Source organism: Cebus imitator, unplaced genomic scaffold, assembly GCF_001604975.1.
Source record: "Cebus imitator isolate Cc_AM_T3 unplaced genomic scaffold, Cebus_imitator-1.0 Scaffold215, whole genome shotgun sequence".
Lineage (NCBI taxonomy): Eukaryota > Metazoa > Chordata > Mammalia > Primates > Cebidae > Cebus > Cebus imitator.
In genome coordinates, this window is record NW_016107530.1 from 1,742,691 (window position 1) to 1,759,446 (window position 16,756).

The 16,756-nt window shown below is 53.3% G+C and overlaps 1 protein-coding gene across 3 annotated transcripts in view; it reads right to left on the reverse strand.

The window, feature by feature from the left end:
* PALD1 (phosphatase domain containing paladin 1) overlaps window positions 1-16,756 on the reverse strand; it is an 85,697-nt gene that overhangs the window by 25,630 nt on the left and 43,311 nt on the right. For 2 of the 3 annotated variants that reach the window (XM_037745832.1, XM_017548870.2), the window contains exons 3-17: window positions 16,483-16,585; window positions 15,732-15,911; window positions 14,348-14,512; window positions 13,035-13,195; window positions 12,734-12,809; window positions 11,804-11,955; window positions 11,344-11,452; window positions 11,034-11,138; window positions 8,195-8,290; window positions 7,695-7,823; window positions 7,097-7,213; window positions 6,858-7,013; window positions 6,347-6,529; window positions 4,304-4,444; window positions 4,012-4,083 (exon numbers count right to left, since the gene is read on the reverse strand). In XM_037745832.1, the coding sequence (XP_037601760.1) occupies window positions 4,012-4,083; window positions 4,304-4,444; window positions 6,347-6,529; window positions 6,858-7,013; window positions 7,097-7,213; window positions 7,695-7,823; window positions 8,195-8,290; window positions 11,034-11,138; window positions 11,344-11,452; window positions 11,804-11,955; window positions 12,734-12,809; window positions 13,035-13,195; window positions 14,348-14,512; window positions 15,732-15,911; window positions 16,483-16,585 (1,945 nt within the window). The remainder of the gene's footprint in view (window positions 1-4,011; window positions 4,084-4,303; window positions 4,445-6,346; window positions 6,530-6,857; window positions 7,014-7,096; window positions 7,214-7,694; window positions 7,824-8,194; window positions 8,291-11,033; window positions 11,139-11,343; window positions 11,453-11,803; window positions 11,956-12,733; window positions 12,810-13,034; window positions 13,196-14,347; window positions 14,513-15,731; window positions 15,912-16,482; window positions 16,586-16,756) is intronic. The other variant, XM_017548871.2, reaches the window with a different exon arrangement.

Here is a 16,756-nt window from a genome sequence, read left to right on the forward strand (position 1 = left end):
GGTGGCACGCACCTGTAATTCCAGCTGCTCAGGTGGCTGAGGCAGCAGAATCACTTATATCCAGGCGGCAGAGGTTGCAGTAAACTGAGATCACACCACTGCACTCTAGCCTGGACAACACAGCAAGACTCCACCTCAAAAAAAAAAAAAAAGGCCAGAGCATGGTGGCTCATGCCTGTAATCCCAGCACTTTGGGAGGCCAAGGCGGGCAGATCACAAGGTCAGGAGTTTGAGGCCAGCCAATATGGTGAAACCCTGTCTCTACCGAAAATACAAAAATCAGCCAGGCGTGGTGGTGGGCACCTGTAATCCCAGCTACTCGGGAGGCTGAGGCAGAAGAATTCCTTGAACCCAGGAGGCAGAGGTTGCAGTGAGCCAAAATCACAACACTGCACTACAGCCTGGGCATCAGAGCAAGACTCTGTCTCAAAGAAAAAAAAAGAAAGAATGTTTGTTCAAACTACTATAGAAAACAGTAGAGACATATATTGAAGAGCTAAAAGTGGAACTACCATTTGTTTCTGCAATCCCACTAGGTATCTTCCCAAAGGAAAAGAAATCATTCTATGAAAATGAAACATACACACACGTTTATAGTAGCACAATTCGCAATTGCAAAGATATAGAACTAACATAAGTGCCCATCAACCAACCAGTGGATAAAGACATGTGGTATATATATACCATGGAATACTACTCAGCCACAAAAAGGAATGAAAAAATGTTTTTGCAGCAACCTGGATGGAGCTGGAGGCGATTATTCTAAATGAAGTAACTCATGAATGGAAAACCAAATATATGTTCTCACTTATAAGTGGGAGCTGAACTATGAAGATGCAAAAGCACCAGAATGTTATAATGAACTTTGGGGACTCAGTGGGAAAGGTGGGAGCGGGGTGAGGGTTAAGAGACTACATGTTGGGAATAGTGTATACTGCTTGGTTAACAGGTGCACCAAAACCTCAGAAATCACCACTAGAAAACAAATCCATGTAACCAAAAACCACCTGTTCCCCAAAAACTAGTCAAATAAAAATTAAATATTAAAAAAAAATTTTAAAGTTTGTTCAAAAGCATCAGGGAGCTAGCTACTGAAGCAATGAAGATTAACAGCCAAAATGCTGGAGAGGGGAGACATGCAGAGAGGTGACCCCAGGCTTTAATCCAGACAGAGGGACACTGCCCAGGACCAGAGAAACAGCAGAGCTTTGTATGTTTGTGCAGGACTACAGTAACAAAACTAGAGACTTGGGGAGCCTCAAACACGTAGTTTCCCCAAGACATCCTGAAGTGTGTAAAGCTGGAAGCAAAAAATTAAGCCAAAAACTAACCAAAAGCAGTTTTCCACAATCTTGTAGTGTTGAGGAGGTAAAACTTAGATATCTTTCAGGACCTGTTGGGAGCATGGATCCTGATAAATGCAGCAGACTCTCAGTTGAAAGCCCTGGATCAATTGAAAACATCAGTTCAGTACCGATGGAATTAATTTGATCACCGTTGACCCTCTCTGCCTGACAGAGAAACACTGAATTCTCCTTGAGGAAGATACTATCTGAAGCTTTAACAGTTTTTAATATATAGTATCTAGCATTCAATAAAAATCACCAGACATTCTAAGAATCATGTAGAAAAATAAAAGGAAAAAATACACAATAAAAATTTACCCACAGGTGATTCTGAAACTAGAGTTATTAGACAAGGACATTTTAAAAATTGCTGAGATTTATGTCCAAGAAAACAGAAGACAAAATGAAGAGACGAAATGATGACAAATTTCACTAGAGAACTGAAACTTTTTTTTAAATCAAATAAAGACTTTAAAGTTAAAAATACAATAACCACACTGAAGAATCAACGTAAGCCAGGTGCAGTGATGCACACCTGCAATCCCAGCTATTTAGGAGGCTGAAGCAGGAGGATCACTTGAACCCATGATTTAAAGACCCGTTGGGCAATAGAGTGAAAATCCATCTCTTAAAAATATTTTTAAAAACAAAATATTTACAATTTTAAAAAAGAAATAATCTTTTTCAGTGTCTAGAAAGACTCCATTAAAAAAACAATCAATACATAAGTATGACTGCAGATTAGGCACAACAAGAAGACAAAATTAATGAGCTAGAAGACACATTATTAAGTAAACCGAAACACACAGAGTGGAAAACATACAAAAGGGAATAAAAGCATGTGAGACACAAGGAAAAGGTTTAACTTACATATGAGTCAAGCCTCAGAAGGAAAAGAATGAAGCAGAAGCAGCATTTGAAGAGGTAACCGTAGAGAATATTTCAAAACTGATAAAAGACATCAACATAAAGATTCAAGTCTCTCAACAAACTCCAACCAGCACAAATTCCAAGAAACAAAACAAACAAACCAAAAACAAATAATTTTTTAAGCAGCCAGAGGAAAATAAACATTACTTTCAAAGTAGCAAAAATAGGCCGGGAGCGGTGGCTCACACCTGTAATCCCAGCACTTTGGGAGACCGAGAAGGGTGGACACCTGAGGTCAGGAGTTCGAGACCACCCTGGCCAACATGGTGAAACCCTGACTCTTAAAAAAAAAAAAAAAAAAAAAAAAAATCGAGTGTTGGCATGGATGTGAAAATATCAGAACCTTTGTGCATTGCTGGTGGGAATGTAAAATGGTGCATATCCTGGGGAAAACAGCATGGCAGTTCCTCAAAAAAGTAAACAGAATTACCACAGGACCCAGCAATTCCATTTCTGGGTGTATGCCCAAAAGAACTGAATGCAGGGACTCAGCTATGTGCACAGTGCACTTCATGGCAGCATTTTTCATAACAGCCAAAAGCTGGAAGGAAACAGGGTCCCTTGATGGAGGAATAGAGAAACAAAATGTGGACTATCCACACAATGGGATATTACTCAGCCTTTAAAAGGAGGGAAATTCTGACACATGCTACAATGTGGGGAACCTTGAGAACATTATACTCAGTGAAATAAACTACTCATAAAACACAAATACTGTACAATTCCACTCACATAAGATTCCCAGAGTAGTCACATCCATTGAGGCAGAAAGAACAGTGGTTACTAGGGCTGCTGGGAGGGAGGATGGGGAATTACTACTGAATGAGAGGGCAGAGTTTCTGCTTGGCAAGATGAAGGAGTCAGATGGGTGGTGGCAATGGTTGCACATGAATATCCTTAATGCCACTCAACTGTACATTTTTAAATGGTTGAAATGCTACATTTTATGTTATGCACATTTTACCACAAAAAGAAAAGGAAAAAGGAAAGAATCAGAGAATCAGCCAGAAGAAGGAAGAGAGAAGGCACTGCATATGCAAAGGCCCACAGGCTGCAAGAGCGTGGCAAGTGTGAGGTGCCGCGTGGCGGTCAGGGGTTCAGGACTGTGGCGAGGGCAGGGGAGGGCCAAGCGTCAAAGGTGGCCAGTGAGGCAGGACCCAAGCATGCTGCTGACCGTGGGTCAGCCACAGGCCAACTCTGAGGGACGCTACCACGACTCTCGGGATGCCTGAGAAGATGACCTGTGGCATGTGGCAGGTGCACAATACATGGATGACTGAATCGGGATGTTCCTGGCTGGCCACCCAGTGCCCTGATCTGAAATAGGGGAACAGGCAGGGCACAGTGGGCTAGGGACGTGTACAAGGCCACCAACCACAGCTGGTTGAAGGTGGCGGGAGGCTGTTATCAACACTACCCAGACAAGACAGTGGCCAGTGACCTCCCCAAGGCACACAGCAGCCCAGTGGGAAAGGCGGGCAGGGAGAGGTCCAGCCCACATCTCCATGGCCGGCCACCTGCCAGGGCCCCAGAGCCAAGCTGCCCCATGCCTTGCTGGGTTCATCCATAAAACGGGAACAGGGAAGCACTGATATGACAAGGTGGCAGAGGTGACAGCCACCTCGGGAAAGCACTGGAAAGTGCTTTGAGGACCCCTAGACCTGTGAGCAGGAGTCCTCCTCCTCCTCCTCCTCCGATCCCAAGGTGTCCCAGGGACCCCAAAGGGCATGCTCACCTGAAACTCGCCCTTAGTGAACTTGGCATCAGGCACACTCACGAGCTCCTCATCACCCACCTCGGGGAAGCCCTGAGGAAGGACAGCTGCTGAGACAGATGCCCCCTCCCACTGCCAGGAGCCACTTGACACAGAGGAGTGGGGGGAGGGGGCTGCCCAAGACTGATGGGAGGGGCTCTGGGACCACACCAGACTGTCTCTGCCCCTCACACCCTCCTGGGGAGCCAGTGTCCCTGGGGCCTGAGTGTCTACCCCCGACAAATCTCTAATCTCACTGAGAGGCCACACGTACTTGGATGTGCCAGAAGACCAAGACAGCCACCACCATCGCGGTCGTGGTCCGGCCCTGGCCACTGAGGCAGCTAAACACGAAGCCAGTGCCTGGGTCCTTGGAGAGGGCAGCCCGCAGAGCCTCCAGCAGCCGGTCAAAGTCCTGGGCAGGGAGAGCAAGGTCAGTGGAGGACAGACCCCAACAGGGCCCCCATCCACATGGCAGCCCCAGCCACTGTCGTCCAGCCAGTAACTGTCAGGCTCACAAGCTCAGGCACACAAACAAAACTCACGAGGGTGCATGAGACCACATGCATGTGAACAGCTGCACGTGTGCAGCCGTAAAAACCCTTACCAGGACAAGACGTGTGAGCCAACACAGCACGCACCTGGGGCTCAAGGTGCCCACCCTCCACCAGGCAGGACATGCACCTGTGTTCCACCCCTGTGTGCTGTGCCCCTGGGGCTGCACATGGACCGCTGGCCCTGCCACCCACCTGAGCTGAATCCAGCCCTGCTCCCATCATGAGAGCAGGAGCCTGACCTCAGAGGAGCCCTGCACGGCCACCAGGGGGCAGCAGACTGTAGGCAGTGAGAGCCGCAGAGAGAAGCACCAGGAGGGGCTCGGGCAGGAAACAGCCCCCCATCGCCAGGATCACATGGCACACAGCAACCCACCCACAACACAGGCACCACGCACACGGTGCCCCACCTACGACACACGCCAGATACACGCACCACACGGGGATCCACGTCCCATAAACACACACACTGTATAGATACCCACAGCCACAGACCTACATTCCACACACAAGCATTCCTAACGACCCCTCCACAAACCCCAGCACGCACCACAGCACGCCCCTAAAGATGGTTCTCCACACACAGCCCCCAACACACACAAGGGAGACATCACAAACTCCATAAAAAGACATGCACACACACACACACTCCACATACCACATACACACTCCATACACAGTCCCCCAACTGAGACACGCACACCACGGACACCATGGACATGCTCACCCTCAACACACACACACCTTACAACACATACACACACACGCACACCTATAACAGAATACACACACCCTATAACAAACACACACACACCTTACAACACATACACACACACCTAACAACACATACACACACACCCTATAACACACATACACCTGTAACAACACATATGCACACACACCTGTAACAATATACACACACCCCTCTGTAACACACACACCTATAACAACATATATGCACACACCTTCCACAGAATATACACACACCCCTCTGTAACACACACATCTATAACACACACACACACCTATAACACAATACATATACACCCCTACAACACATGATAAACACATACACACACACACACCTTACGACACATATGCACACACACCTATAACAGAATACACATACACACCTATAACACACACAACCCTACAACAAACACACCTTACAACACATACACACACACCTGTAACAATACACACACACATCCCTATAACACACACACCCCTACAACAAAAAACATACACTACTACAACACATAATAAACACATGTACACACACAACACATACGCACACACACCTGTAACAGAATATACACACACACCTATAACACACACACCTATAACAGCACAATATACACACACCCCTATCATACATAATAAACCCAGGTACACACACCTTCACACACACACCTATAACAGCACAATATACACACACCCCTACCACACATAAACCCATGTACACACACCTTCACACACACACCTGTAACAGAATATACACACACACCTTGAACACACACACCTATAACAACACAATACACACACATACACCCCTAGAGCACATAATAAAGCCATGTACACACACACAAAGCTTGGAAGGGATGTGAATAAACCACTTGGTCCAAATCGAAAAACCCCGTGAGACCACCCCCGGGCCACATAGAGAAGGTGGGGTGGTTTCACCCTCCAGGAGCCCAGGCCAGAGGGGAGGCAGGGAGGCCTCCATCCCTCCGCAGTGGCCTCAGCCTGAGCGGCACCCTCACCTCCTCACGGGGAGCACAGAAGTCCGGCACAGGGATTCGATGGTAGGTAAGCCTGGGGCAGGCCTTGCGGTGCTGGCTGAAGACCTCCTGCATGGTGAGGCAGGTCTGGAACCTGTGGGTCAGGAGGCCCTCCTTGCCTGGGGGAACCTCGCTCAGATGAGCCTTCAGCTGGGCCTCCAGGGTCTGCAGAAGGTCAGGAGGGAGGGCACAGGCCACTGGGGCAGGCTCCAGGCTAACCCTGAAAGACCAGAGCCTGCCATGGCCCGGCCCGGTCCTGGCTTCCAGTCCTACCCCTGACCCCCCAAGCCTCAGGGGTCACAACCACCCCCGAGCCAGGAAGGTGACCAGAGCACTTTAGTGGGAGTCCTGAGTCAGCCACACCCTGACACTGCTCCTCGCGGGGCCTCAGATTCTCCACCTGTAGGCAGGAGCGTGGGGCCTCCGAAGACCCTCCCAGGCCACTCCCCAGAAGCCTCTGAGGTGGGGGTGCCTAGAAGGCAGAGGTCCTCACCTCCAGCTGGTCAGGTGCCATGGGGGGCCCAGGCTGCCGCAGGCTGTGCGTATGCCCGTCACACTCCAGCACCGCCTCCTCCCGTAAGCTCACCCAGATGACCCTCCGCAGCTTCCTCTTGGCATCCGTCAGGTAGGCCAGGATGCTCCCCAGGGCCTGGGCACAGGAAGGCTGGTAGTGAGCGCTCAGCCCTCCCTCCCCCACCCCACTGGGGAACCCAGGCCCCGAGGAGGGGTCACCTTGGCGCTGGGCTGGGCCATGCCGTAGATGGGCATGCGGGGCACCCGCCGGAAGTTGGCCACATCCATCTCTCTGACAGTGCTGAGCGCATCCGGGGAGACAAGATCGTCCTTCCTCTGTGGGGAAGGCAGCGAGCCTGGGACCCACAGCAGCCGACCGCAGCCACAGGGAGGGAGGGTCAGGACCCAGCCCGCGGCAGTTGGGGTCGGGGGTGGAACCCAAGCTTCACAGTGTACAAAGCACTCCTACACTCATGGAGCTTCCTCCTGACCCTGGCAAGAAGGGCAATGGCGCCCACTCTCCAGACAAGGAAGCTGAGGCTCAAAGACAAGAAGCTGGAGGCAAAGATCCTAGAACCCTGCCCAGAGCTCTTGGGTTTGAGACTCAGAAGGTACCAGAGCAGCGGCCAGAGCTGCAGGTGCCTCCTGGGGCCTGAGCATGACCCCATTCTGCTCACAAGAGGAACCCAATACCCACAGCCTCTCTTCTTCACCTCCTGCAAGGCCAGTACTTCCCCCAACCCCACGGAATCCAGTGTTTAGGAGCCAGGGCCACTCCACAGCCACGCCCACTTCCCCAACTGCCAGTCATACTCACCAGGGAGCCCTCAGCGATGAGGTCCCTCGGAGCCATGGGGCCCACTGAGCTCAGCGTCATGGGCAGGCGGTACAGCTCAGGGTGGGCACACAGCCAGCGGCTGAAACTGAGGGCAAAGGCCAGCAGGTACTGCAGCCCAAGGCAGAGAAACAGGGAGCTCAGGGGCACAGGGCCATCCTGAACCCTCCCTGCCCATACCATGGCAGGGGAGGCCCCAAGAGATATCCAACATGACTGGGGCAGGGACAAGGGAGTGGGTGAGAGAAGACCTGGATATCTGGTGTCCTGGCTCAGGGACAGAGCCGAGGGCACGGGGAGAGAGGTGGGGCCTCTCTGCCCCGCTGCTCAGGGAATACTCCTGAATCTGGGTCTCTCCTGGCTTCCCTTCCCTCCCTGGTTCCTTGGAGGGGACCTCCCTCCACAGCAAGCCAGTCACCATGGTGGGGAGGCTGGGAGAGGCCAGGAGGAGGGGACATGGGTCTGCTCCTCCCAGGCCCCACCTGCTCATGAAGGTAGTAGTTAAACAGGATCAGGTAGAGGTATCGCTCCAGGCTCCACAGTGCCCTCTGCCGGATGCTGTGTTGGCTGCCGCTTCCCTGAGAAGAGGGCCCAGGAGTGGGAACAGGGTGTTATCAACGGACTCCTCAGGCTTGTCCCTGTCCCTGTCCCCGTCCCTGCAAGGGCAGGAGTTAAGCCTTGGAACTCTCCAGAAGACAGCCTTCCCCACCCCTCATGAAACAGTTCTGCCAGGCTGGAAGCGCTTCTAAGCATCTCACCCTATCCCAGTTGCTTGCTTAATCTGTGGTGTCGGGGGAGGTGTGCGTGGTCACACCAGGCACTGTGGTTCTGGGTGCAGGGCTGGTCTCCCCAAGCAGGTTCCCAGCCCCGAGACAGGCAAGGGCTCCAGCGACACCCAGCAGGTCAGGGCTGTGAACCTGGCTGGGCGAGGTGGCTCACGCCTATGGTCCCAGCACTTTGGGAGGGTGAGGCAGCCAGATCACTTCAGCCCAGGAGTTCAAAACAAGCTGGGCAACATGGAGAAACCCCATCTCTACAAAAAACACAAAAATTAGCCAGGCACAGTAGCGCACACCCGTAGTCCCAGCCACTCATGAGGCTGAGGTGGAAGAATCGCTTGCACCTGGGAGGTTGAGACTCCAGTGAGCTGCGATCTCACTGCTGCGCTCCAGCTCGGATGACAAAGCAAGGCCCTGTCTCAAAAAACAAATGGAAAAAAAAAGAACTGGAGCTTCTCCACAGGAAAATACAAATACAAAGACCCACATGGCAGTGCTCCAGAGGGACCACCCTAATTATTCCCGATTTATAGGGGAAACGGAATCTGAGAAATGAGGTGACTTCCTTAAAGTCACACAGCTGACAGCAAACAGAGCTAGTTTCCCCAAGTCTCCTGACCCCGGCCCAGCTTCCTCTGCATGGAGGGTTGTCCAAGAGAACTCCAAGGGCCCCCTCTCTCAACCCTCGGATCTCCAGGTGCTCCTGCTGGGTCAGTATCTAGAGGCCCTAAGGAAGAGTCACGCCTTTTGGTGAAATTTAATCCCATCTTTGGGAATCTCCACCAGGGGTCAGCAAACTTTTCCCATAAAGGGCCAGATAGTAAATATTCTAGACTTTCAGGCTTCAGGGTCCCTGCTGCAGCTACTGAACTCCGCTATCCTAGCGTAAGAGCAGCCAGCACAGAAGAGAATGGCAAGACTGCGTTCCAGTAACACATTTACGAAAACGGGGGTCAGGCTGGATTTGGCCTAAGAGCGGTAGTTTGCTGATGCCTAATCTAGACTAAGGGGAGAAAGAATCCTAAATACACAACAGCCTTCATTTTCATGAAGTTGCTCGACAAAGAAGTCTTTACCCCAGTGGGGAACTGGAAGCGACTCAACTGTCCAAGAAGAGAGGGACTATTGAGTAATTGAGTAAATCACAGCAGGGGTGACACTCCAGGGACTCTGTGTCTGGCTCTAAGTACTGTATGGGGGGTTTGAGGGGTGGGTTTTTGTTTTTTTTTTTTGCTTTTGGGGTTTGTTTTTGTTTTTGAGACAGGGTCTTGCTCTGTTGCTCAGCCTAGAGTGCAGTGGTGCGATCATAGCCCACTGCAGCCTTGAATTCCTGGGCTCAAGGGATTCTCCTGCCTCAGCCTCCCTGGTAGCTGGCACTACACATCCAGCTAATTTCTGTATTTTTTGTGGAGATGGCATTTTGCCATGCTGGCCAGGCTGGTCTCGAACTCCTGACCTCAAGTGATCCACCCGCCTTGGCCTCCCAAATTGCTGGGATTACAGGTGTGAGCCACCACACCTGGCCTTTTAAAAATATTTTTAAAAAGAAAAAGGCCCAGTGCTTTGCAAGGCCAAGCGGGAGGACTGCTTGGTGCCATGCGGTGAAGACCAGCCTGGGCAACATAATAAGACCCCATCTGTAAAAAAATAATTTTTTAAATATTAGCCAGGTATGGTGACATGCACCTGTAGCCCCAGGTACTCAGGAGGCCGAGGTGGAGGAATCCCTTGAGCCTAGCAGTTCGAGGTTGCAGTGAGCTATGACTGCACCACCGCACTACAGCCTGGGCAACACAGCGAGACCCTACTGAAGGAGAAGGAGGAGGAGGAGAAGAAGAAGAAGAAGAAAGGAGAAGAAGGGAGGGAAGAGGGAGAGAAGGAGGAGGAGGAAGAGGAAGGAAGAGGAAGGAAGAAGAAAAAGAAGGAAGAGGAGAATGAGGAAGAGAAAGGAGGAAGAGGAGAAGGAAGAGGAGGAGGAAGGAGGAGGAGGGAGGAGGAGAAGAAAGAAGAAAAAGAAGCCGCCTCTGTGGCTGTAGATTCTTTCCATGTACTGTATGATGTAAACACTATCAAGCCCACCTCCTTTCCCAGGGCATGGGGACAGGGTCTGCTGACACAGCCTAGAGCCCGTAAGTCTTCCAGAAGCAGCCGGCTGGATCAAACCCCAGTCTTCCCAAAGAAACACCAGGAGTTTACTAGCGGCGGGAGGCCATGAGTGGCCTGGGGAGTATCTGAGTCTGCAGTCCTAGCCAGCAGCCCCTTCCTCCGTCCTGTTTATTCTGCAGCTGAAGGGATCTGGTCAGGGAAAGTAAACTTCCCCTCTTCCTTGTCCTTCCTGCGGGCCCAGCGCCCCTATCTCCCTTTCCTCTGAAAACTGCTCTTTTCACGGGAGAAGCAGCAGCCAGAAAAAGTCAGTCTGAAAGAAACCAGTCAACATGCCTCATGAAACCAGGCTGCGGGGCTCACAGAGAAGCAGGGGTGCTCACACGTCCTTGGGGCTCACAGAGAAGCAGGGGTGCTCACACGTCCTTCAGTGCCTCACCTGGGCTGGGCGCTCCAGTCTGACACCTTCTAACTTCTTCTGGTTTTCCAAGACCACTTCTTTCAGGTCATGCAATTCTGCACAGGCAGTGATGGCTCTGTCCACCTGGTGCCAGGGACCAGGGAAAGGAAAAGGGAGGTGGCGGGGAGGGGAGCAGGGTCAAGGAAGAATGGCAGGAGAGCAGAGAAAAGAGAGGGAAAGACAAAGATTGGCAGAGAGGTGGAGGAGGGTATCGGGGAGGAAGAGAGCCCCAACCAGTGAGAGGAGTGACCGTCCCCTCCACCACCTGTACCGCACCCCCTTGCCAAACCTCACTCACCTCCTCCACCATCCTTCTTCCCTGGGGCACCATGCGGAGAAAGCTCTGGATCACCTGGAATTGCCCCAAGGGCAGGGGCTTGGCCTGCATGGGGGCAGCCCTGTCCAGACAGGGGTCAGTACATCAGCAGGGCTCTTCCAAAGGTCTCACATGGCCACCTGCCTGCCGTCTCCACTCAAATGGCCACTGGGGACACCAGACTATAGGCTCCTTCTGAATCACGTTGTGGGAAGCAGGGGACATTTCCTCAATTAGGGAAACTGAGGCCCAGAAAGGTCAGGTGACTTTTTCCAGGTCTCATGGAAAGTCTTGTGACAAACTAGGAAATGAACCCCAATGCCAAATTTCCAGCTTTGGCTGTGGGCTCCTAGACGTGACCCCACATTGTGGGGCAGCCTGTGCCTTCCTCGGCCCCACAGCCCTTCAGGATGCTGGACCCCAGGCCACTCACTCTGGCTGTGAGGTAGTCCCACTGTGGTGAAGCAGGATGAGTGTGCCCAGGACCATGCCCAGGTTGGTCCTGCCCACGCCCGTCTGGCAGCTGAAGACGAGGGCTGGGGGAGGCCCATGGACATCGCAGAGCCGCAGTAGGCTGGGGGTCTCCTGGGAAAGACCATGACGATCAGGCCCCAGTGAGACCAGGAAACCCTGGGCTGAGGCCTGAGCCGGGGGAAAGGCATGACACTGGCCCACCCCACCCTACACTCTGCAGCAAAGTGGGCTCCAATAGGTGGCTTGGCGTCTTCTGCCAAAGCCACAGCCTGATCAGTTCCACCGGCTCCCTCCCCAGGCCTTGGAAGAGCTTAAAGAACTGGCAGTCAGAGCAACTCAGAGGGCACCAGGCCAGCATTGACACCTGCGAGATGCCGGTGAAATAAGATAAAGTCCTGAAAGGCGCTAGGCAGAAACTCCGCCAGGACTCAGGAAATGTCAGCTGAAGAGTCTGTAGGGCAAGAGTCGTTTAGCTCCACTGAAGAAATGAGGAAATAAGGTCTAGAGAGGTGAAGCAATTAGTCCAGGACCACACAGCAAGTTGGCAGCCCAACCATGGCCAGCAGCTAGGCCAGAGGTCAGTGATGGACTCTGTCATAAGAGAATGCACAAACACACACCTACATACAGATACACAGACACACACACACACACACACACACACAGATACACAGTGAGACACACAGACATGTATACACACTCCCTAGAGACACACAGGACACTGACATACACAGACATACACACAGAGACAGACGCCACCACATGTCCACCCTGACATGCTCACACACAACACAGAACGAGGCCCTCCTCTGAAGAAGGCCCGCCCTGAGCACCTCCGTGGGGGCGACTCTCAAGACTCCTCCCCCACGCCCGCCCGTGCCCCACTTACCCGGAGAACACTGACAAAGGCGTCCAACTGGGCCTCCAGGGGGCCCCCTTGCTCGGGCAGGGGTAAGCGGTGGTACCTGCCAGGTGAGGGAGAGCAGCCCATCAGACAGGCGCCCACTCTGGGAATCCCCCTCATCCCCATTCCTGGGCACTGTTCAGAAATGGCCCCCAATGTGGGAGACATGGGTGTGGGGGACTCCGCCTAACCTGCAGACAGTGAAACTGAGGCCGCAGCTGGAGAGCAGGACCTGGAGCACCCATGGCCAGCACGTGGGGCCAGGGCTGGGGTGGCCCCGTGGTACCTGTAGGTGGGCTGCAGGAAGAGGGGCCGCTTGTACACCTCCTCCGTCACGTGCACGTCATCCTCGCCACGGATGGCCACGGCATGGGGCTCTCCCCTTGGGTCCTCGGTGTTGTGGTACACGTGGTATGTGTTCTCACTCAGCTGGGCAAAGTCATGGATCTAGAAGGAGGTGTGGGGGTCAGAAGGCATGGGCTGAACTTCAGGTCCCTCCCTGAGTGTCCTGGCTGAGCTCTGGAGTGACCAGGCTATGCAGAGGCCACAAGCAGGCTTCTGCCCTCCATGAGGGAACTACATGGCCAGAGGTGCCGTCTGTGCCCTTCCTGGGAGTCCTGAAGGAATTGGGATGCCCACACAGGGGCCAGATAGGAGGGCCCTGCCCAGTGGGTGCAGGAATTCTGAAGCTATCAGTGCCAGGATGGGGGAGGCATAGTTGGCTGGGAGCTGCAGTTGAGGGAGGCAGAGCACGTAGGAGGTGTAGAGGGGGTGGGAGAGGGAGAGAGCCGGGGGCCAGGCCTCAGTTCCCGCCATGGAAGTTTCTGGGGGCACCGGGACCCCACACTCTATTCACAGACCTCCGTGGTGTATCTGCTGCCTCAGAGGCCTCCACAAGCCTCCATATTATGGAAAAGGAGGAGGACAGAGGATCCTGAAATAGGCCCACAGACCCACCAACAGAACTGACTCAGAGCCTTGTGGTTCTTGAATTGCTGAACAGCGGTCTTGGCCCTTCTAGTTTAGCACTCTTTCCACTCCACCAGACCTCTTTCCTTTTTCTTTTTTTTTAGACAGAGTTTCACTCTGCTTCCCAGGCTGGAGTGCAGTGGTGTGATCTCGGCTCACTGCAACCTCCGCCTTCTAGGTTCAAGCAATTCTCCTGCCTCGGCCTCCTGAGTAGCTGGGACTACAGGCGTGTGCCACCACGCTCAGCTAATTTTTTGTATTTTTAGTAGAGACAGGGTTTCACCATGTTGGCCAGGCTGGTCTTGAACTCCTGACCTCAGGTGATCCACCCGCCTCAGCCTCCCAAAGTGCTGGAATTATAGGCGTGAGCCAGCAGACCCCTCTCTAAATAAGGATGTTGAGCATCAAGGAGAAAAGCAGGGTGGAAAAGGGGCAGAGGCAAAGAGAGCTGGAATAGAAAGTCCTTCCTCTGGGTGCCCATGAGCCAGGCTTGCAGCCAGCCACTCACCCAAGCAGGGCACAACGGTGAGGGAGCTTGGGCCAGTAAGAGCAGGTGGCCTGGCCCCAGAAACAGCATCTGCAAAGCAGGACTGTGGGCTGGGGTCGCACACACACCGCACTGGTCCTCACCTCTTTCCGGATGGCCAGCTCCAGGCTCTCTGCTCGGACCCCGGGTCCAAGGCCATGGAGGTTCTCATGAAGGTTCTGCTTGTCTCGAGGCGTGTAGGACACAAAGTCCTCATCTGCACGCAGGAACAGCACAGGTTCCTCCCGCACACAGAAGATGACGCACTCCTGCCAGGAGCCCAAGGGGGAAGGAAGCCATCACCACGATCCCACACAGACACCTGCACCTCTGACCCACCTCAGGGCCTCTGCCCAAGCTGTTCCTTCCTCTTCAAGGGCCCTGCACCCCACGCCATCTCTGCAGCCTGAATCCTACCCAAGAAGAAAAGCTCAGTCCAAATGCCACCTCCTCGTGACCCTCCCGGTCAGCATGACCCCACCCTCCTGTCAGGGCCAAGAGTCCTTTATCTGAACCTCCTGGCATTAATTCCTGCTTTGTATTATCAATGAATGCATCTTTTCCCCCTTGATGGACCACAAGTTCCTCATAGGCAAAATCATGTCCTGCTCATTTTCAGGTACTCACGAGTCCTAGCACGGTGTCCTGGATAAATCAGGTGCTTGATGAACATCAGCTGAAGAAATGAATGCCCCATGACCATGCAATCATTCACTCACTGAGCACCATACAGGCAGAGGGAAATGTGTGGGCAGATGGTGCCCTCAAGGAATTTATCATCAAGATGGGAAGACGGGATCTGTGCACAGCCCCCACCCCCACCCCATTCTGTGTCACTCAAAGCCTTTCCACCTTAATCCCAGGGTCCATTCAGATGTGGCTACACCCAAGAAACCTACAATCGCAGCAGACCCTCAGTCTATGTCCTAGAGACATGCAAAATCCTGCCTTGACACCCAGCAGGTAAGAGCAGTCCTTGAGAGCAGGCACTTGGGAGTTCGGCTGCCTGGGTTTGGGTGTTGGAGTACCACTCATGAGCTGTGTGAACTTGAGCAAGTCACTTAGCCTCTCTGTGCCTGTTTCTCCTCTTCTGTAAAATGGGAGACAAACTGCCACTCCATCACAGGGCGAACGTCAGGACTTAAGTGTTAGCTGTGATCACCATTCAGCAAGCTGTCATATTCTGAGCTGGCTCCTCCTGTCACCCAATCATGCCCCTTGCTTCCCCTGAGGCTCCCAAACAGGGTCTATGAAGGCTTCTGATCTTGTGCCCCACTGTCCACTCAGGACGTGCAATCAACATGCTCCAGAATTTCCCAACCAGGCCAACCGCAGTGACCATCCTGGCAGGAGGGCCTGGTCCAGGCCAGCACCCCACCTCCCCAGCATGCAGCAGGCCCCTCCAGCACCTCTAAAGCTGCCTCTCTAAGGTGCCCCTCTCCCTGGCTTTGGGGGCCTGGCTTCTACCTTGGGAAGTGGCATGCTTACCCTGTGTCCGTCCTTCTGGAGCTTCTGGAGGACCCGTCTGAACCCTGAGAGGCTGGGCTGTCCCATGCCGAACACAGTGAGCCCACCCTGCACCTGTCGGAAGTTGGGGGCCCCACAGCTTCCTGCGGTGCCCAGCACGTCCATCTTCTCAGTGACATCCCGCACCAGGAAGTAGCGGCCCTGGCAGGGGAGAGCCATGAGGGGGCCACTCAGATGGCTCAGGGGTGTCTTCTGCAGACAGGGCTCTGTCCCAGGCTCCAGGGGACAGGGAGGTGGGAAACAGGGGCAAGAAGAACATGGTCCTGCCCTCAACCTGCCTGAAGTTCATAAAAAAAAATAGACAAAACATATAACTCTCTGTGATCTGGGGAAGGGTGTCATAAAGTACAGGGAAAGGAAAGACAACTCCTTCAGAGGGGGCATCAGAGAGGGCTTCACATGGGAGGTGACATCTGAGCCAGGCCTGGAGGAAAGAGCAGGGAGAGGTCCTCCAGGGCCAAGCTGGCTCTAGGGTAGGAGCGCCTCTGGAGGGAGCACATGGGGAAGGGGCTTGAGTAGGAAGGCAGAGCTGGGGCACCAGGAATCAACAAGAGGACCACGGTGCTAGCCCCGTCCTAGGGCCCTGCCAGTTCTGAAGATGGGCAGATAGATGGGGAAAGTAGGGAAGAGCCACAGGGAGGAGAGGGCAGGAACCCATAAGAACGGGGACAGGAGGTGGCAGGCGGGCTGGCAGGGCAAGGCCTGAGCTCACCTGCACCAGGTAGTGCTCAGGGGTGGTGTCTGAGAGCTGGCCCAGCGTGTAATGAGCCTTGAGCAGCTCATCATGGATCTGGAACTCCTCCTTACAGTTGTACCTGTGGGGGGCAGAATAGAAACCGAGTCAAGCAACCTCCATGGTCAAGGTCTGTTCCCTGCTCACAGAGCCCACAGCAGGGAAGCCCCTGTGACTATGATTTGTGGCAGAGACTTCCCATTGTCCCTCAATATCCACTCTTCCCTTCTTCCTCGGCAAGAGAACCCTACCC